This window comes from Branchiostoma lanceolatum, chromosome 9 (assembly GCF_035083965.1).
Source record: "Branchiostoma lanceolatum isolate klBraLanc5 chromosome 9, klBraLanc5.hap2, whole genome shotgun sequence".
NCBI lineage: Eukaryota > Metazoa > Chordata > Leptocardii > Amphioxiformes > Branchiostomatidae > Branchiostoma > Branchiostoma lanceolatum.
Window position 1 is genome coordinate 16,664,331 of NC_089730.1, and position 20,784 is coordinate 16,685,114.

The following is a 20,784-nucleotide window of genomic DNA, read 5'->3' on the forward strand; positions in this document are numbered from 1 at the left end:
CATTCACCGCAAAATGTGGACCATTATAGTACCCTTCGGTCACTGACCTCCAGGCCATTTGAGAACTCGTAGGAACAGAATATTTCATTGTTTCTTCCTGTGGCAACAATGCAAATTACCAGGGGGGATGAAACACCCCTGTCAAAAAAAGTCCTAGGGAGCAAACCCTAGCCAAAAAACGCAAGTGGGAATGACCCCTGTAGATAAATGTAACTAGGGAGCACACCCGAGCCAAAAAAAGCCAGTGGGAATGACCCCTACAACAATACGTAACTGTGTATATCTACGGAATTGTAAATGTGTAATGTAAATGTGCTGGTATGTTATGTACGTTCCGATAAAAATGTGGAAAAAAAAATATTCACCGCGTACCGTTCAGTCATTCACGGTAAAATGTAGACATTACCATTCGGTCACTGACCTCCAGGCCATTTGAGAACTCGTAGGAACCTTGTAGGAACAGAATATTTCATTGCTTCTTCCTGTGGCAACAATCTCAGATGTGACAATCACTAAATCAGGACAATAGCTAATATAAGCTGATAAGGGATAAACTGTGTCTGGGCACGGTTCTAGATATTATCTAGTAGGGACCATGTTTCTAAAGAACGGGTACCATAAAACAAACAAACAAACATGTAATTATGTAACACCAACATTGACCTAAATATTAGCCAAATCATACATGTACATGTAGTCATGATACTGTACAAATACTTTATAATAATCAATAGTCAAGTTACAGTCTTACAGTACTGGATACCATATTAGGCTGGATACAATTTACAGCTTGTAATGAAGTAAAATTAATATATTCTCTCTATTAATCAGGTATTCACACTGTGTCACCTTTTTCACTCAAGCCAGGTAGTAGTAAAAGTAATGGTTTTACAATTGAATAATGTATTTGAATGAAGGATCTGCACTTACAGGGGTACCAAAGTATGTGTATGAATTTTACTGAATACATACGATCCATTACGAGAAACATAAGAATTTTACGAAATACATACGATCCATCACTAAGAAACACACGATCCTTACTAATTTGTTGGCCATCGCGCTTGCACCAAATCTAGCTTTGTCTGGTCCTCCTAGTTGGTCTAAGCCTACATTAGTGTAGCTTGGGATTTTGGGAGTTTAGCAGGATGGGATACACCATCATTAAGCTCTTTAATAATAATAAAATTACTAATAATAATCAGACGAAGTACTTGTTCTCACAAGTCCGCCATCTTGAATTTGGTGCTCATGTCACGTGACCCAACAGATTGTAAGGATGGTATGTTTCCTAGTAATGGATATTATGTATACCATAAATTTAGTATGAATTTCGTAAGATTCATACAAATACTTTGGCACCCCTGTTTTGAGGCCGCACCATCACCTTGGTGGCTTACCAGTAACCTTTCCAGTAGTCAGATACCAGAACACACCATAACCTGTCTCACTCCCGATAATCCTCTGGAAGTCTATCTGGACTCTACATTTGTGCATATTAGCCATCCAGAAAATTGAAGAATAAAATTTTAACTCAACCTAGACCACTGGATTACAATATGAAAATATTAGACGTTTCAGATGTCCATCCGACATTCATCAAGTGATTGGATTTCATACCAAGTGGCACAAATGGACAGCAGGTTTCCTTGCTGCTACTGGAAAGATTGTAGAGGTTTAAGGGGAGGGGTTGTCAACCCTTGGCCTGTAGCACCTGTGTATTGTCAGAATCCTAGTTACAACCAGAACTTTCTTGGGTTGTCCTTGATACTGTAAATGCATTTAAGTTTGTGGGGATTCAATTTTGCAAGAAAAAATGGAGTGCTCGCTGTTGTTTTAAGTCTGTGTTTGAAACAATAGTACATGTAGTACTACAGTCCCATAATGAAAACACTTTTCACAGTGGTTTTAAGGTCGTGGGAAAGAGTTCACGGCGATACATGTAACTGTGAACATAGAGCCATCGCAAACATTTCTGTATCTGCAGTAATGTGTATTGTCAGAATCCTAGTTACAACCAGAACTTTCCTGGGTTGTCCTTGATATTGTCAGAATCCTAGTTACAACCAGAACTTTCCTGGGTTGTCCTTGATATTGTCAGAATCCTAGTTACAACCAGAACTTTCCTGGGTTGTCCTTGATATTATCAGAATCCTAGTTACAACCAGGACTTTCGCCAGGCTGGACCAGCATTTGACTCCTCTATGACGATGTATTCTGTCACACCGCTACTCTTTAGAAGAGCCCACGGGGCGCTCAAGAGGACTGCGCCAGTTCCTATTGCAATGGTGGCTTCAATCATATGGTGACGCCGGTCGGGCGCTCTGCCCGGATCCGCCGTGCGTCTGCCCTCCATCCGCCAGCGCTTCGGGACCATGATCCCTTAGTGCCGTCTCTCGCTGACGTGTCAGAGGAGTTCGTCTTTCGAGCCAACAGAGCGTTGGTTCGAGAGCCCCCCATGGCAGACAGTGATGCCGATCGACAAATCTGATGTACTCAAACGTCCATAACGTAGTCTAAGAATAGTTTTTAGAAACAGTGTCTGCATAGTCATTGAAAAAGTCATTGAAAATGACAATAATAGGGGGCAATACAAGACTTACATTTCAACAGTAGAAGTTTGGGCTAACAGGATTCTTGCATTGTTGATTTTAGTCTTAAAACATGTAGTAGGGATCTATCTTTCAAAGGTTATTGCAGAAAGTTTGAGTAACTTGATTTATGTTCAACTATGAACTTGAGAAGTATGAGAATTGTTCATGAGAGTTGTATTCCGCATCACCCTCGGTCCCAGCCCGACCGCGGGTCGGATTGCCCTCCGGCCGTCGGGCGATCTGACCCGCGGTCGGGCTGGTACCTCGGGTGATACCAAGAGGTCAAGTGCACTGCAGAAGTTTGACTTTTACCGATAGTTTAGTCAGAGACACTGAGATTGCATATGAACACTTAGGACAAATGATGTTGGACAGGGCGATATGGAGTGATGTATGTACCTATTTAGTCCCGGCCGATGGCCGATAGATGATGATGATGATACGGAATACCCCGTGTTGTATTCTATATATATAATACTCAAGCTTGTACATATACACAGTAGAATAGGAGAATGTGTTTCCTTGTTCTGTACACTATTCAATAACATTTTGATATTACACTTTTTCTATGATATATGAAAAAAAGAGTATCCAAAAGAGTATGAACAGATTACTAGTATATGAAGTGGTATATTTTAGAGCACAGAACACAGCTAAAGATATTATATATACTGGTAGATACATTGTGCATCTAGTCACAACAAGTAAGACCTTATTACTACATGTATTACATCCCATATGAAGTTCTGCAGAAGGTGCTTTGCCTTGTACTAAAGAAGACAATGTTTTTAAGACAGGGAAAGAAAGGGTATGTGTTATCTCTAAGCCAAGCAACTTGGGCATGTACTGCCAACATGTCCCATGTGTCTGCTTGATCCAGATCCAGATAATCCTCCTTCCCTTGGTCTGGATCCGCTGTAGCACCCCGACCAATCGAATCACGTGAATCGCATTGAAACTCAGATTCGTGTCGGCCATTGCCCGGCGGGTCGCTTTCTGGCTTGTGTTAGCGACTACATCTGGCCGGGCGGGCTCGCCAGTGGTATGGTGACGTTTTCGGATTGACAATTTTGGCACTTTGGAGGTGGTTGGGTCCGCCCGTGGTTTAACGTTTAGAGAAAAGTAGCAGAAACTAGAAGATAAATCGCGGGCGGATTCAGTCGCTTCCGGGGTGCCAGGGTTGTCAGTCTGAGGGCGTCTTTTGGAGGCTGACACCTTCCGCCGTCTCGCTGGCGAGTTTGTTTGGTCGGATGTGGTCGTTACCGCGGGTTGGAGGGCGATTTGTCGGGGGGGTGGCTGGTGCGAATCTGAGTTTCAATGCAATTCGATTGGTCGGGGTGCTGGTGTAGCTGTTGCGTTGAGCTGTTACAAAGTACATGCTTCAAGGACATACAGTTACTGTCTTTAAACTGTTTTTGATGCATGAAGCTAAACATAGGAGCAGGGTACTAGTATAAGTAAGTACACATACAGCTTAGATTTCTTTAGCGAGATGTTATTTTAAACTTATGGCTTAGCCATCAAAATGTGCATGTCATACTGATTTCTTTTAGATGATTCATTAATAAAATGTCATTTCTTACAAAAAAAACAAACTTTCCTGGGTTGTCCTTGATATTGTCAGAATCCTAGTTAGGACCAGAACTTTCCTGGGTTGTCCTTGATATTGTCAGAATCCTAGTTACAACCAGAACTTTCCTGGGTTGTCCTTGATATTGTCAGAATCCTAGTTACAACCAGAACTGTCCTGGGTTGTCCTTGATATTGTCAGAGTCCTAGTTACAACCAGAACTGTCCTGGGTTGTCCTTGATATTGTCAGAATCCTAGTTACAACCAGAACTTTCCTGGGTTGTCCTTGAAATTGTCAGAATCCTAGTTACAACCAGAACTTTCCTGGGTTGTCCTTGAAATTGTCAGAATCCTAGTTACAACCAGAACTGTCCTGGGTTGTCCTTGATATTGTCTGAATCCTAGTTACAACCAGAACTTTCCTGGGTTGTCCTTGATTTCCTTGTGAATTCTCTTCTCCACCTCCACCAGAAACATCCCATCCTGTGTCGGCAGGTTACAACTAACAAACACCTGTTTACCTGTGTGTTTACACAGTTTCTGCGCCAGCGTGCACGACGTCGTGTCGGAAAATTCCCCCAGGAGGGCGGATGTGGACGGAATGGAGTCAAATTTTGCGGGCAATGCCACAGCTAAGTTAGCCATTGAAGGTTGAAATCCGACCCATAGGAAGAAGCTGTCCTTTAGCTGTAATACCTGTAAAGTAGACACAATATGTATTACCGTACATGTCACTATACCCTAACAAGTCAGGATATATATGCTAGGTAACAGTTACTCAAGCAACTGGATAGATTTTGGAAATGGTCAAACGCTTCAGGTAGCAATTCCACTACTTTTAGGCACACTTAATTTGTTGTCAGAAACCTATGTTCTATGTCAGCGTTATCACTTTGCTTTTTCTAACCTCTAAAAAACACATACGGTCAAGCCTATACAAGTGACCACATTTACACACTTAGTCCAAAGCCCCCCCCCCCTCACTGGACCCGCGGCACGCTGGCGGCGTCTCTGCGGCCGATCGAGATTGAATTGACAAAGCATTCAACGAATTTCATCGACAAAAAACAAATCTTTCTAAGCTTTATGTGTTTTGTTGTCTTTTTGATCATACTCATACGTTTTGAATGATATTCCCATTTTAAAGCCGTAACACAAATCTAGTTTAGGATGCAGCAACGCCGCCAGCGTGCCGCGGGTCCAGTGAGAGGGGGGCTTAAGGACCACCTGGGCAATGTGACCACTTTTTTGTGGTCCCTTATATACTTCTTCCTATTGACTCAAGCATGAAGAATCCTGCCTATACTATAGCGACCACCTGTCCACATAGACAAGATGTTTTGGCCAAGTGGTCTTTTTGTGCAGTTTTGACTGGACGCTAAGTTCTATAAAATCTCGATTTTAGATTCTCACAAACCTGAAAGTGAACTGTCTGTTCAAAAAGTCTCTCCGAGAAAGCGTGCACACCAAGAGTGGGTTGAGCATCTTCTACTGTAGCTTTGGTCTTCTCTGTCATGCTGAACTGGAATGTAAGTCATAGTCGTGTTATGACAAAAGAAATCAACGGAAAAATTTTTCAAACTTCCAGTAACACGTGAACCAACCTCAACGAATGTGAACTCATAACTCACTCGGTACACACAAATAGATAGTATTCAGGTAGTTCCATAAAATTTTGTAACACAAAAATTATACAGAATATTTACAAACTATTATTTTTTAATGTAAATTATAAGCTTTGTGTACATTACACTAGGTAGCCCCCCTCCCCATTTCCCAACACGTGTTAGCTACGTCACAACACATTCAGACAAAACTAGCGGCTATCAACGCTTCACATACAACACATCTATGAAAAAACTATTTAGACTGAAGACATTTACCAGTCGACGGCGAAACTTTTGTTTTTGGGCTTTAAAAAACACAAACACTGTGTGACTTGCTGGAGCACAGTCACGTTCATCTAGTCTAGTGGAGGTTAGAGGTTAAAGTTCGACTAGATGCTATATTTTTCAACTGCCAAACTTTCTCATCTATATAAGGCGTAACATGTAATATAAGTTAGTCTTAACAATGAAAAATAGGTTATATTTTACTATAGTTTGATAAAAATTGGATAATTACTCAACATTATGATTCTAATACTTAAATTTTAACCCATTTAAGTCAGGCGTTAAGATTGCTACCGCGGTAACCTAAAACCTGCAAGGACCGTATTTAGCGGAAGTACAAGTTTTGCAAGTCGACGTCTGCACGTGAGCAAGACGTGAGTTAGTGAGTGTGTGTGTGTGTAGAGAGAGTTACTCTTAATCTTTAAGGAAAAGGTCCGAGTGTCTTTATTACCAAGGAGACAAGATGGCAGAGGCTCCTCCAAGTAAAGCAACAGACGCAGTCTTAGTGCAAAGCGAAGAAATGCCGGCAGATTCTGTTGTTGTAAGTTCGGCTATTCAAAGTTTTGTGTGTGTGTTATGATTGCGTTACAGTAGTTGTCGTAACTATAGTTATCGTGATTGTGGAACGGTATCGGTTGATACAACAGAAGTTTAAAACCTCTTTCGAACAGAATTAAGAGGCATTACTGATTAAGAAGCAGACAACAATTGCTAATTGTGACCTGAATATACCCAATCTTGATTAAATTCAAGAAAGAAGTGGGACGTATTTATGTTTTAAATTGTAATGTTCAAAGCTTGCTATTAGTTTCTCAGTAAGGGTTTTGAACACCTAGTATCAGCAATTAAATTCAGAGTCTTTTAGTTTAGTTTACAAACCATCCGGAGTATTGTATCTACAAAATCTGGTCATACCAGTTATTCCAGTTCTACGTAATGTTACAGTAGTCAGCTTAAGGCAGGCTGATAATGGTTTAGTCTGTGGCAAACTCTTAAATAGAACCTTAAGATTGAAGCATCACATGACATAATGGTATGGTGTTTTGCCAAGAACCCAGAGGTCCTGGGTTCGAATCCACGACTTGTTCCTGTTGATGTCGTACTCTTGGGAAAGGCACTATACACAAATTTTCTCAGTTCACTCAAGTAAAAATGAATACCTAGCTTCAGTTACTAGTAGGGAAGCCCCTCGGATAGGACGTTAAATGGAGGTCCTGTGTTTAATTAAGGAGAGCCACAATTCGAGCATATAGATGAAACCACTACACTTATCGAAAAGAGTAGTTCAAACCTGGGGTGTTACACTATGAGGAGGTTTACCTGGTATGCAACATAAAGAAACCAACAAAGATTCTCTATGTCAACACACTTCAAAATGCAACAATTTGACATACCGTAATGTGCAGAGGAGACAAAGTAACACATTTCTTTCTTATTTGTAGCAATGTCACAGTAATTTTTCTTGTTTCCAGCTACAGTACGTGTATATCTGATTCACCATATGTAAGGTTATATTTTTTGCATTTTTTTATCCCGAAAAGTTGCGAGTTATTCACTAATTTTCTACAAATTATGTAAACAGGATTTTTCAAGGACTGTTCCTTGATCAAGACTTGTTGTGATTTCCCATGACCTTTGTCCCCAGGTCGGAGGTTATGACTTCAGTAACGGAGTGGACTACCACGCCCTGCTGCAGACCTACCTCACCTCCGGTTTCCAGGCAACCAGCTTCGGCAAAGCAGTGGAGGAAATCAACAGGATGGTACATCAGTTCGTTCGTTCTTTCGTTCGTTCATTCTTCATTCGTTCATTCGTACATTCGTTCGTTTGTTCGTTCAGACCCTTGTAGTGCGTAGTGGCAAATAGGGCAGCAAGTTTCCTTGCTGTTGCAGTAGCAGGGTACATTTTACAGTGAGGGGTTGCTAGCCTTTCCCCTTTAACGTGCTGGAGGCACCTCCTCGAACACGGGACCCCCGCTTTACATCCCTTCCAAAAGACAGGTGCAGCCCCAACTGAGATGTTCTGAATCCAGGACTTGAACTGGGGTCTCCCAGTTACCAACTGATTTTAACCAGGAGCTCAACTGAGAGGTGCTACCAGTTGAGCTATAGGGGCATCCCACGTCAGTCTGATAGTTGAACTTTCTTCTGGTGAAAATGATAATGAGTTGCCCTAAGTGTTTTGGAACCTTGGACACTCTCAATAGAGTCTCATCAGTGTCTTGTGGGATTCTTAAGAATGAAGGTGAAACAGAAAATTTTGAAACTACACTGGCTGGCAGAAGTTCATCACTACATAAGACAGCATCAACCCCATATGTCAGGTGTTATAAGGGAATCCCATTTCAGCACCAAGGACATAACATGTCTTGCAGTAGTCCAGGGTATCGGGACCTTTCGGTACCTGGACAGTTCGACCCCTAGCCAATCAGGACAATTTGTCATCAGGCCTAGGGCAACTCGGGTTATGGTTATGGTTAGGGTTCGGGTTCAGATTTGATTAGAATTTGGGTTAGGGCTGAGTTAGATGTAGGGTGAGGGTTAGAGTTAGACGTCAAACTGTCCTGGACCTGCTGACAAATTGTCCTGGAGGTCAAGTTCTCCAAGTGTAGAAATGTCCACCTTCGTAAATACAAAAATTATTCTGCCCGCCTACCACCTTGTTTCAACCACGGACTAAAAATCAGCGCGAGCATTCAATTTTCTCCCTACCACAAAATCATATCCCTTACAAAATACAGTATAAGTAGCCTGATTGAATTGCCCGACACCGGTCAGCCTCTAGGGAAGGGGCCATTACAGCCCCGGACAGTTGAGTTTGCATTACACAGACTTCAGTATAACAATTTTACATTTTTTTCACAGTTGGAGAAGAAAGCAGAGCCCCTGCCAACAGACCCCGAGGAAGATCAGCCCCTGAACCTGCACCCCCTGGGTCGTCCTAAAACCAACTGTACCATCTTCCTGGGCTACACCTCTAACCTCATCTCATCAGGAGTTAGGGACACACTCAGGTTCCTCGCAAAAAACAACATGGTAAGCAGGCTGTTAGCTAGCATGCCGTCAGGGTGTCTTCTGGATGCCCTACACCAAGAAAACAAAAAAATCAGATGGCGACCCTAGCCTTTTTGTGGTCGACTGCTGGCTAGGGATATATTAAGTTTACAATCTGGAGTGATGAAATTCAAAACAGACACAGATTAAGGCTTTGAACATACAGTTGATTGATGTATTTGTGCTTGTACCATACTTGTACCTTCCATACCGTGCAATACCACAAAGACCCATTAGATGGAGCAGCTGCAAATGCTAAAGACACTTCATGTGATAAAGTGTATACTAGAGTCAGCAGTACCTTGATACATGTTCTTGACCCTACCCCAGGTAGACTGTATAGTGGCCACAGCAGGAGGAATAGAGGAGGACTTCATCAAATGTCTGGCTCCAACTTATCTGGGAGAGTTTCACTTAAAGGGAAAGGAACTTCGCGCAAAAGGTACTCAACATAGAAGTCTGAGTTACTTCGTGCTTAGAACTTAAAGGAGTCCCAAATAAATTCATTCATTCTATTCTCAGACTGGTTCAATTCTGAGATGGTTGCATATCTAAAATTGTCTTTTACACCAGTTGATAAGACATACACATGTAGGGTGTTGTATCTGAAAGGTGAATGATGAACTGGTGAAGTTTTCTATTTAACATTTAGCACACTGATGTAGCCATTTGGCACCCCATTCTCTATATTGGTTACAGGGTTATGGAGCAGGGAGAAGGTTGAATTAGGGAACAGATGTAATCAATATTTTGAAAGTTATGACTGCAATGTAATGTCTACTTGGTATTCTCCTTCCATCTAATTTTACCCTTATAATTGATGGATAGAAATGATTTAATAGAAAACGATGAATGAATTTGTGTGAAATTCTTTTTCAAGTTCTTTTTTTTCTTCATTTTGCTGGCTTCCTTACTACAATAGATTCTGTTGTTTTAAGTATCTTTTGTAACAGCAGAAAAATTATTCTTGTATCTTCCAGGCATCAACAGAATTGGCAACCTTCTAGTACCCAATGACAACTACTGTAAGTTTGAGGACTGGATCATGCCTATATTGGACCAGATGGTGCTGGAACAGAAAGCTCAGGTAGGCAAGTCTGCAATTAAAAAGGTAAAGGTAGCCCCATAGCCTTTTTGAGGCCGTAGGGGCAGTGGGCTGTTATCCACCGTGTCTAGGGCATGGTATTGGAACCCAACCCTCTAGATCTCCTTTTACCGCCTTTTACCTCCCCAACCAAAGTCAGGTACCAATCTTTACACCTGGGTGGAGTGAGGGAAGCTGTGTAAAGTTGAGTATTCAAACCCATAAGCTCTGGGTTCTGGGCCAAACGCCCTAACCATTACTTATATTTCATCACATGGTTTTTGACGATTAGAAGATGTTTTTTTTCTTCATCTTGAGTATGAGTAACTGTCAAACCTTGCTGTTTTTCAGGGCACTGTTTGGACTCCTTCCAAGATGGTCCACAGACTTGGGAAGGAGATTGACAACCCAGACTCTGTATATTACTGGTGCTATAAGGTAGGGCAGAAAGCAGAAATATCTTGGGACTATTAGTATTATTTTCAACGATTTATATTGTTAGGGGTACAAGGCTGAAAGTATGCTCCAATGCATACATTTTCACATTGTTTTAGGATGCATACTTTAACCTTCTCCCTGCTGCCTAACTCTGTAACTAATAGAGACTTGGGTGCCAAATGGCTTCTTAAGTGTGCTAAAGGTTAAGAATGCTTGTGTATTTTTACATGCTGTTGCTAATTTCACATTCATAGACTTTATGACTGTCTAAAGCTGTGCTAGCGCTACTTGATATATTCTTCAAGCAAATTCTTGCCCAGTGCAGTCATAAACCATCTTAATATTTGGTATGAATGCTGTTACAATGAACTGTAAGTTTATATTCCTGCTGTTCAACTGATCTTGCTCACAGTCACTGACGAAAAGTAGTGGATGCTACTTGAAACGTCTGACCGTTTCCAAAATCATATCCAGTTGTTTGAGTAATTGCTTTTTGGCGTATCTTATTACCTGGATGTCTAATCTTCATCGACGTAAGTTTATATTAGTCTATTGTCTTTTTCAGAACAACATCCCAGTGTTCAGCCCAGCCCTAACAGATGGCTCTATTGGGGACATGTTATATTTCCACTCCTATAAGAACCCAGGTCTAGTGCTGGATATAGTAGAAGGTACTTAAACGTTTCTCTCTCTCTCTCTCTGCAGACTTCTTCCAAAAATTAGTGCATAAAGTAGCCCATTGACTTAGAGACATGAATGTATAATGACTCAGTTTCTACTTTTCTTAAAAATCTCAAAATTGTGTGCCAAAATGGTAAATAGTTAGGTTAATCTGAAATGATGTTTTAGTTTGTATGGTATTTTAAAAGAACAGTTATGTACAAAGTACATAGGCTATTTTAGGGTTTGCAATAATGATTGCTTAATGTTATCTTAAGTTTGCCATAACAAGAATTCATGCATGAACACCATTTGACACACTGTTTGACTACAGGGCTGTCTCCAGCTTTTGATTTTTTGTCCATCCCACTCATTGTTTGGGAGCCAATATGTTGAATTGTCCTTGTTAAATTCTTTGTTCTAAGCTTACGAAGATACATTTTTATCAGTTTCATGTCATACAGTTCAGATTTTGGGACAGACAAGGTAAAAAACTTTTCCGTCCCAGCAAGCAAGTTTCCGTCCTGGAGACAGCCCTGATTTGGCTATGGCAATTCAAATACACATGTGTGAATCTGCATGTGTTTCCTTATCCACAGACATTCGCAGAATTAACAACATAGCTGTCCACTCCCAGCACACGGGGATGATCATCCTGGGGGGAGGTTTGGTCAAACACCACATCAACAACGCTAACCTCATGGTGAGTAACGGAAACACAAGGATTGATGTGTTCAAGAATTTGTATCTTCTGTGAACCATAGTAGAATGGAACTCGTATTGTCATCAAGTACTGTCATCCTCACTAAATAGCTTTAAAGAATGGTTGCAGTCAGATGTGCAAAGACAGGGTGTTACACGCAGTTCAGTGTAATTTAACGAGCTGCTTCCGCGCCGCGTGCCTGCAAAGCTGGTGTGTTATGCCAAATGGCGGTTATACCGGCTGTATAGATACAGATACAGAAACATTGGCTTTTATAAGGAGCAATGTAATCTCCAAGCAGATGTTGCAAGGGAAGATTGTAACATTTTCTGATTACCTGTTTTTTCTAACAGAAGTGTATATGGCAGTGATCAGAAAATAATAAAATCTTCCCTTCTGCTTGAAAATAAGCATCAGTTGGTCATGATTTGATTTTAAGCATTTTGATTGGCAGGCTTTTGAAATGTTTCTGTTTTCTTGCCATTTTAGCTTTGGATAGTTAAATGTTGAGAGAATGTTAGGATACCTGTTTGCAATATTGTGTACAATATAAATGCAATATGAATGCAAATAGGACACCACTATGGAAGTGTATGCATTGATGACATCACATGAAATTACTCTATTGCAGAGGAATGGTGCGGAGTATGCTGTGTACGTGAACACTGGTCAGGAGTTTGACGGGTCTGACGCCGGGGCACGGCCTGACGAGGCGGTGTCCTGGGGCAAGATCAAGATGACTGCTAAGCCTGTTAAGGTTGGTATCATGTAAAGAGCTTGGATTATAGATGGCTGTTCTATTGGTTACTCCAAGAGCAACAAGCTCCTCTGCCGTACCGTAGAAAGCCACAAGGAGGCCACTATCAAAGTTGACCTTTGTTTTCTTGATCCCAGCCCACCTTCCAAATATCATATGAAGCCCATCCACAGCTTCCATCCCAGCTTCCTGAGTTATGCTGATGATATATAAACACACAAAAATACACAGCCCGCTGCAAAACATAGGAAGTTGCGAGGAGGCCCATTATCGAACTTGACCTTCATGTTCTCGACCCCCACCCACCGACCAAATATCATGAAGATCCATCCACAGCTTCTTGAGTTACATTGAATACACACATGCAATCACAGCCACTAGACCATGGCAAACCGAAAACATTAAACCTTCTGGCAAAGGTAATTAAGCTTTCTTGTCAGAGCTAGAAGTCTTATAAGCACAAAATTTAATGTCTTACAAATTTTTTTCAGTTGAGAACGTAAAGATTTCTAAAATGGTTTCTTTCTGTATCATATACGTTGAGATCTATGTAGTTGCCAATGTAAATGTTTGTGTTTTCAATATGTAGATACTTTAGTATATAGATGACCTTGTAACTGTTGTTTCTCTATCTTGTGTTTTCAGGTTTATGCTGATGCAACACTCGTGTTCCCCCTCCTGGTAGCTGAGACATTCGCCAAGAACGTCAAGGCACCAACAGCAAGCTAGCCATGTACAGGAGCAACAGGATTTTTAACATTTAGCACGCTGAAGTAGTCATTTGGCACCCAATCCCCTATTGGTTACAGAGTTAGGCAGCAGGAAGAAGGTTAAGAGAGATACCCAACAGATTCCTTTTAGTCCATGCCAATTTGCTTGCGCAGATTCTTTTCCTAAGTTTTTTTTAGGGCCATTTGCTTGTTTAGGTGTATTTTAACTTGGGGTGCATTTTTTACATGCAAAAGTGTGCATGTAATTGTTACCATACTCTCCAATGATATTTATCGTTCTATGATACTCTGTGTATTGCAAGTTTGTTATAAGAATTAATAAAAATACACAAGTGTTCATGTACATGAACAGTATTTGTTTCTTTGTAATAAGGCAAAAGCATACTAATTATTCACATTTTGTACATACTGGTGTAGAAAGTCATAATGATAGATTCTTCTTTGGGTAGGTTACTTTGTGGGAAGTATTTAATTTTACCGATTGGTACTATATATAGGAATAGACATACATGAATGTTCGAGAAGAAAAAAAAAGGCAAGAACTGAATTGTGCAATTTAAAAAAAAGCGTTTTTCAGCTTGTTTGTATGAATGTGTACATGAACCCATCTTGTGACCTGAAAATCATAATAACTTTATTGATACAACAAAATAACTCTTGTGTGTGAATAATACATTAACCCAGTCCATAGACTACCCCTACCTACAATAACACAGTTATGCACCTAGCTTTCACAGACTGAGGGACATATACAACATACTGATAATACAGATGTGGGTAAACAACAATTGAGTCTTTTGGTATGAAAAGTATCATGTCATTTCATTTGTTATTTACACCTGTGTGCCTCAGAATGACCTGCCGTTGTTATCAGTAACTTAGTAACCCTCTTACCATCATTGTTACAATACATAACATGAGACGGCATATTTTATATCTTGTATACAACTGTATACAAGGCAATGTGAAAGCCATTTTTGGAATATAGATGTCAAGGGTGTGGAAGCCTAGCTTTTCTACTGACCGTGAGCTAAAAGTCTCTTCTAAGAAATTCAATATGAACTAAGCTGTGTACAATGTATATAAATCATCTACAGACCAATATTAGTAAACTGTTTCTCAATATTCAAGAGGGTGGAAAATAACCAGTTGAATCTTTTGCACCAACACAATGCATCTAGTAGGACACAAACTCAAATTAACCCAACTTATTACAGCTATTTCTTATGCTACTACAACTCCAGGTTATATCAACGATTTCCTTGTTAGTAGATGTACTAAGCAATGTAAAAACACCCTACAGGAAAAAGTTACACTTTGTACATTTATATAATACCTGGGCTGCGATAACCTTTGATACAGATGTTCAGACCAGTCCGTACTTTACTGTACAGTCGGGCCGGAACCTGGGGTGATATGGAATACACTGTGTTGTACATGAACATGTATATACTATATGAATATTATATACATTAATCTATAGTATATCATTTCTGGGACTGTGTGCTGAGAAACACGGAATACATAACTGATCAGCAGTGACCATGCACACCTGAGTGAGTGTGCACAAAAAACTCCAGTGGAATTCTGTACTTCACCCCACACATGTTACACCTCAGGGGGTCCCCATACGTGTGGAAACCCCTGTGTACAGTATACATCAAGTAGTCGCCAAACGAGATGTCACAGAACCGGCACACATGCCTGTGGGTAGGAGCACCTGGGCTGCTTCTTAGCGAAGGAACTTGTCTTTGAACTTGAGGAGAGCTGAATTGCGCTGCGGAATCATCTGCTGACTGACACTCGTCGGAAGGTAGGCTGGCCTCATCGTGCGAGTCTTCCCGTACAAACGTGCAGTTTTCTGTCCATGTATTTTCTGTGTTTCCACCACTGCCTGGGTAAGAATTGTTTCTTTGCATTTGATGATAATGTGGACTATTTTCCTCGGAGATGTAATTTTTCTGTACATGTACATGTGTTTCTTGATTTTGTTGGTTGTGGTTATGGTTTGAAGTGTTCTGGCCTTGGCCGGGACTGTGAAACATCTGCCTCTGTGTTTCATCACACCGAACATTTGTACCTGGACTCTCATTGTCTTGTCTTTGTCTTTCGTTACCAGAAGATGTGTGGACCTCATCTTTGTTGTAGTCTGGTGTCTGAGAAGTCTTCGATACTACCTCTGACTCTGAGACAACAACAACAGCCTCCTCTTCCTTTTTGATGCAGGTTAAGTCCATGATTTCTTCTCCTTGTACAGATGAACTAGTGGTAGAAGAAGTCCTCTCAGATTGCCTGGCTGTGTAGCTTCCATTACTGACAGGTACATCAAAGTGGTTCCCATTCGCGGCCATGTAAAGAGTGGGAGTTCTGATCATAGTAAGTCCTGGGGAGTGTTCGCCATGGTTGGGATATGGTGTAAACTGGGTGTTGCTGAAACCCGGGACTTGCTCTATACCATGTGCAGCAGCGATTTCCGAGAACGCATCGCCGTCTGGTTGGTCCACCACCATCCTGGGCGGGCTGTCGTGCTCGATGTAGATGGTGGGTTTCTGCACGCCGTGCTTTGCCCGGTAGTGGCTGGTGAGGTTGGACCGCTGTATGGCAGCGTACGGACACATCTTACACTTGTACGGGCGCTCCCCGCTGTGCACACGCATGTGCGAGTTCAGGTTGGTCTTCTGGGCCGCGGCGTAGCCACACATGTTGCACTTGTACGGCTTCTCCCCGGTGTGCGTCCGCTCGTGGCAGCGTAGGTGGGTCCGCTGAGTGGCAGCGTAGTTGCAGAAGCGACACTTGTAGGGTCGTTCTTTATCTGCGTCCACTTCTGGGTCCTGTGGTGGTTCTGAGATCATGGATGTATCTGTGGCTTATAATGCATATACATAAGAAGCAAACAGTCAGTATCTATATTACAGAACTCAATCTTTGCTTCTCAGACATTTTATATATTTAGGTGGGAGAAAGAAAGAGAATGGGAAAAGAAGCCAGATAAAATGTTTTATGCTAACAAAACTATGTTGAATAGAATAGTACAGAATGTAGGATGTTAAGTAGGATGTTGTGTTTATTTTCAAATTGCTCTCTTGACCTGTCATATATCTATATATTAATAAATGTTTAAACTGCTGAAACAGTAAATAAAACTTACCTCCAGGCTCCATGATTAGCTGAACTGTGTGTTGATTTCAGTCTCAGCTCCTATTTCCTGAGAAAAGAAAAGAAAAACATGGAAGGAATCAGGCATAATTAACGACTGGCATGCTCTTTGGAGTGAACAGGGTCTAATAGGGTTTAATAAGACAGTTGGCAGGATTCAGCTGGGTATTACAATAAAACGTTAAAGGTTAAGAATGTTTCTATGTATGAGTACTATACAGCGCAATCATCGTACAAATCAATGAAAGGTCCCCGTTCCCCTCTTACAAATTGTCTCATGCGCACACAAACACATTACCCTACGTTAAACATCTCCCAAGTAGGTTACCCTGTATTCCGCTACTTGACTGTCACCTTGTTGCAAACCACGCACTTCTAATTGCACAAAACGGATGCAAACCTTTTTAAAACCACATACTTTAAACATCTGTGCTATTAAATATCTGGTCCAAAATGACCACATCATCCCCTCCCCCTCCATACACACACATAGCGGTCCAGCCTTCTGGTGACCCCGATTGACCTCTGCAGGAACTACTTGATTACCCAACATCGGCTATGTAAGACACAATATGGCCGCCGGTAGACCTTTACACAGGACGGCACCAAATGCAAATCAGAATGCACCAAATGATGATATTCCTTGAAAATTCTTTTCCATGACACCGTACCGAGAGATAGCGTAGGTTCTAGTATACAGGGATGTCCCTGTTGCTCAACTGGTAGCAGCCTCACAGTTGAGCTCCCGGGTTCCAATTAGTTGGTATCTTGGAGACCCCGGGTTCGAATCCGGGGAAGGGCATCCTGGTTGGAGCTGCATTTGCCTTCCGGAAGGGACGTTAAGTGGGGGTCCCATGATCAAGGAGATATGCCTCGAGCACGTTGAAAAGACGCTATAGCTACAACAGCCTCATTCCTCGGACGGGTACCTTCTGTGCTTCATATGAATAAATCATGATACACAGATGTTTTTTTGGTCAATTGTAGTGTTAGTTCAAGAGTCAGCATAGAGTTACGCATTATATGATTTAACATCTAAGGTCACCGAGGTGAATATTGCAATAAAGCTGCAATTACAACAGTATAAACTTCAAATGAATTATTATCACATTAGATTTTCTCTGTAATTCTTGACTGCATGATTTTACATCAAAGATAACTTGATGTTTCTTCATTGTTTTCTTTGCTTTGCTACCTCCCTCTGACGATCTGGGCTCGCTGGTCAATGTCTAACGTTAACACCATAAATCATGACAACAGGATGGCCTACTTACAATGATGGGTGAGGAGCATCTTTAGAAATCGGCCAAGCAGGGCGTACAATTTCCCGGGAAAGATTTAAGCCTGGGGGCACGCTGACCTACCAAGATGTCTTGTCAGTAAAGAATATAGAACGATGACCTGCAGGCTGATTTGAGCTTCTCATGAATAGACTAGAGTTCCACGACCTCATACCTTCGCCAAAAGATGTTGACCTTTTCGGCTGATGTATCATGGGTGGTTCTCATTTATCATGCAAATTAGGCCCTCATTCATTAGGCCCGCATAATTTATATCTAACCATGTTCACTTTCACATAACTTCCCAAGTTCCACAAGTATGAAATCCTAGTTATTTACCAATGTGGAATTACAGTATGTTCTCATTAATTATGTAAATTGGGTCTTCATTTGCATAATTCTTATCTGTCAATGTGCCTCTATTTCTCAGTTACATTTTTTGATAGTCCTATCATGAAATGCAGGGGGATTATAGTTTAACGGCGGATTGTACCCCAGTAATCATTCAAATGATATTCTGATTTGCATACTTACAATGTCATTATATCAAGCATAACTTAAGCTATCCATATATCAAAACAAGTTGTATACAGGTTCTAGCTATTCCTTTGAAATTTTGACCACCAGTTGATAGGTGTTATTAGGTGCCACATGTGCATCATGCATATTAGGGGGCCCAGAATCTAATTATGTCGAGCTTTTATAAAGACCTACCGACGTACCAAACATCAAGACAATCCAGGCATTGTCGTGTCCATACACACAAACACACACACAAACAAACAAACAAAAAAATGCACACACACACACACACACACACACGCGCGCGCGCGCGCGCTCGGCAAAACATAACCTTCTTGGCGAAGGTAATAAAGGTTCAAACAAAAATACCCTCTTCTGTGGTGTACTGCGTCTGTAAACAATTTAGACACACAGGTTCTCCCGTGACAGTACGATGTTTTCTCCTCGAAACTTTCTGACTTCGGTCAACCTTTCGGAACGCGTATTAATACCATGATCACAGTATGATCACAATTAGTATGATACTGGCGAAACATGTCCGAAATGTTGAAGGTACCAGACTAAATTGCCATGCCATGCGACCTCAGCGACACTGCTCTGCGTATACAGTACACTGTACATTTTGCAATACTTTTTGATATCACAGTAGCTCAATAAGTTCAGGCCCGGTAAGGACACAAATGTAGGTAAAACACTCACCTATAGTTTCATTTAAAGCTCACAGAGAAGGAACACCGTTTCCCTGTAGAGTAGACCATAGAGTTTTCTTTTACCTCTCGCCCAGGCAGTGTCTGGTTGAACAATGTGACACCGACCTGAACAACGACGATGCATCACGTTGGAAACCTACATGTGTATTTACGCATGAGTGCGCGACTGTTGTTCGTCTTGCCCCCACGTGCGACCTCTTCTCGCAAGGCACCTTTTCTCTGGGGGAATAACTCATGCGTGCGCCGTATTGATATTGTTTGGCATTTGGGGTGTTTCTTGACAGTCGGGATAGGTTGATGAAAAAATAAAAAGACACATACACACACACACACACACACACACACACACACACACACGCACATACACACACCCACGCACATACATACACACACTGACAGACAGACAGACATAAATTAATCAGGGGTTGACAGAATGAACACAAAAAGATAATGTCCAACTCAGTCCAAGTAATGCGGGAGATCTTGCGTCTACATGAGACAGTAAAATGCGCACAAACCACACCTGTCGGTTCAGAATTGAAATTACTTGAGGGCAACTGACAGTTACACAAGCGTTAATACCTCTGGCCTAAATGTATTTTGTTTGGATAAACAAAAGCCAATTTTAAGCGTCTTTTGGAACACAAGTGCACACAATAGCCAGAGCCGGATTTTCGAGAGAATGAAGCCCCTGTCAAACACGTCGTACGGCAGGTTAGAAACCGTAACCGAGGGTTCGCCAAAAATAATTACTCAAGCAACTGGATAACATTTTGAAACAGTCAGACGTTTCAGACAGTATCCACTTTCTTTCGTCAGTGACTAACGATAGGACTGAGAACACCAGGTTTTATACCAAAACTCTAGATAGATATGTCAATGAGGTTAAGACAATTTAGGATGTCTTGAAGTAGTCTTTAAAAAGAAGACTAATTCAAGACAAAGTTTTATGTCAATAGTTCAATTAGCTACTGTTGTTTTACTACAGTAAAACAGTAACTAAATGTTGCTTGTCCGGGGGGGGGGGGGGCAGTGCATTATCCCAGGTGCCTGACAGTTGAACGCGTAGACCCCCTAACCTTCATCAACGTAACCGAGGGTTGCCTTTCTTCGAACAGTCATCGAAGTGTCAGCCTGACTAAATTATCCTTCTAGCAGCTCTTCCACTGGTATGGTCGGGCCCCTCGGGGAGGAAGCCCACTCTGCCCCTGACGGCGGATTGTACACCACGGGCTAGTTAATTAAACAAAACTCAGCTGTATTTTGACGGGAATGACTCTACTGGCTTATTATTCCCTTTTTTAGTGACGAATTCTAGTCGATCCATACGCCCGTAGGAGGGCCTAGTGAGGCTTAAGTTCTATTATGTGATATCGCGTCGCTAAAGAAATCGCACGACACATGTAAAGGTGACGTCACTTGAAAGTACCCCACGCGAACCCTCGGGCAACACCTGTGCATCCACGGTAGTCATGGCTTCACATCACCTTTCTGTCTGACCAAGGACAAAGACTACCTTTGCTGCACATTCTGCCCCCGGCAAAGTAACCATTATGGCCTAATTCACGGGTAAAAAAAACCACATGGAACATTTTCCAAAACAGATTTAATATTCCGAATCAAACATTATGATA

At 41.5% G+C, this 20,784-nt stretch overlaps 3 protein-coding genes across 9 annotated transcripts; 1 reads left to right on the forward strand and 2 right to left on the reverse strand.

Moving 5' to 3' along the window:
• Window positions 1-3,204: 3,204 nt before the first annotated feature.
• Window positions 3,205-6,149, reverse strand: LOC136441817 (proteasome assembly chaperone 4-like). The gene is made up of 3 exons (XM_066438333.1): window positions 6,048-6,149; window positions 5,582-5,686; window positions 3,205-4,860 (listed from the first exon to the last, which is right to left on the reverse strand). Exons 2-3 carry the CDS (start codon window positions 5,678-5,680, stop codon window positions 4,570-4,572), a joined length of 390 nt encoding a protein of 129 aa, XP_066294430.1. The 5' UTR covers window positions 5,681-5,686; window positions 6,048-6,149; the 3' UTR covers window positions 3,205-4,569.
• A 249-nt stretch (window positions 6,150-6,398) lies between these two features.
• On the forward strand, window positions 6,399-13,825 carry LOC136441808 (deoxyhypusine synthase-like). Its single transcript, XM_066438317.1, has 10 exons — window positions 6,399-6,597; window positions 7,702-7,818; window positions 8,921-9,091; window positions 9,440-9,551; window positions 10,090-10,196; window positions 10,545-10,631; window positions 11,197-11,302; window positions 11,891-11,994; window positions 12,626-12,751; window positions 13,397-13,825. Exons 1-10 carry the CDS (start codon window positions 6,520-6,522, stop codon window positions 13,478-13,480), a joined length of 1,092 nt encoding a protein of 363 aa, XP_066294414.1. The 5' UTR covers window positions 6,399-6,519; the 3' UTR covers window positions 13,481-13,825.
• A 204-nt stretch (window positions 13,826-14,029) lies between these two features.
• On the reverse strand, window positions 14,030-19,251 carry LOC136441804 (zinc finger protein Pegasus-like). Of its 7 annotated transcripts, none has more exons than XM_066438302.1 (3): window positions 19,140-19,251; window positions 16,631-16,687; window positions 14,030-16,348 (listed from the first exon to the last, which is right to left on the reverse strand). In XM_066438302.1, exons 2-3 carry the CDS (start codon window positions 16,641-16,643, stop codon window positions 15,015-15,017), a joined length of 1,347 nt encoding a protein of 448 aa, XP_066294399.1. In that variant the 5' UTR covers window positions 16,644-16,687; window positions 19,140-19,251; the 3' UTR covers window positions 14,030-15,014. The 7 variants fall into 7 exon arrangements, with proteins under 7 accessions (XP_066294399.1, XP_066294401.1, XP_066294402.1 ...); XM_066438304.1 differs by lacking the exon at window positions 19,140-19,251 and adding an exon at window positions 17,057-17,254 and having other exon boundaries at window positions 14,030-16,342; XM_066438305.1 differs by lacking the exon at window positions 19,140-19,251 and adding an exon at window positions 17,039-17,254 and having other exon boundaries at window positions 14,030-16,342.
• Between the last annotated feature and the right edge of the window lie 1,533 nt (window positions 19,252-20,784).

Coding starts and splice junctions, on each gene's coding strand:
- LOC136441817 (XM_066438333.1), bottom strand. CDS start 5,680: ATGACAGAGAAGACCAAAGCTACAGTAGAAGATGCTCAACCCACTCTT. Junction 4,861..5,581: donor AACAGACAGTTCACTTTCAG/GTTTGTGAGAAT, acceptor TCTACTTTACAG/GTATTACAGCTAAAGGACAG.
- LOC136441808 (XM_066438317.1), top strand. CDS start 6,520: ATGGCAGAGGCTCCTCCAAGTAAAGCAACAGACGCAGTCTTAGTGCAA. Junction 10,632..11,196: donor TATATTACTGGTGCTATAAG/GTAGGGCAGAAA, acceptor TGTCTTTTTCAG/AACAACATCCCAGTGTTCAG. Junction 11,995..12,625: donor TCAACAACGCTAACCTCATG/GTGAGTAACGGA, acceptor ACTCTATTGCAG/AGGAATGGTGCGGAGTATGC.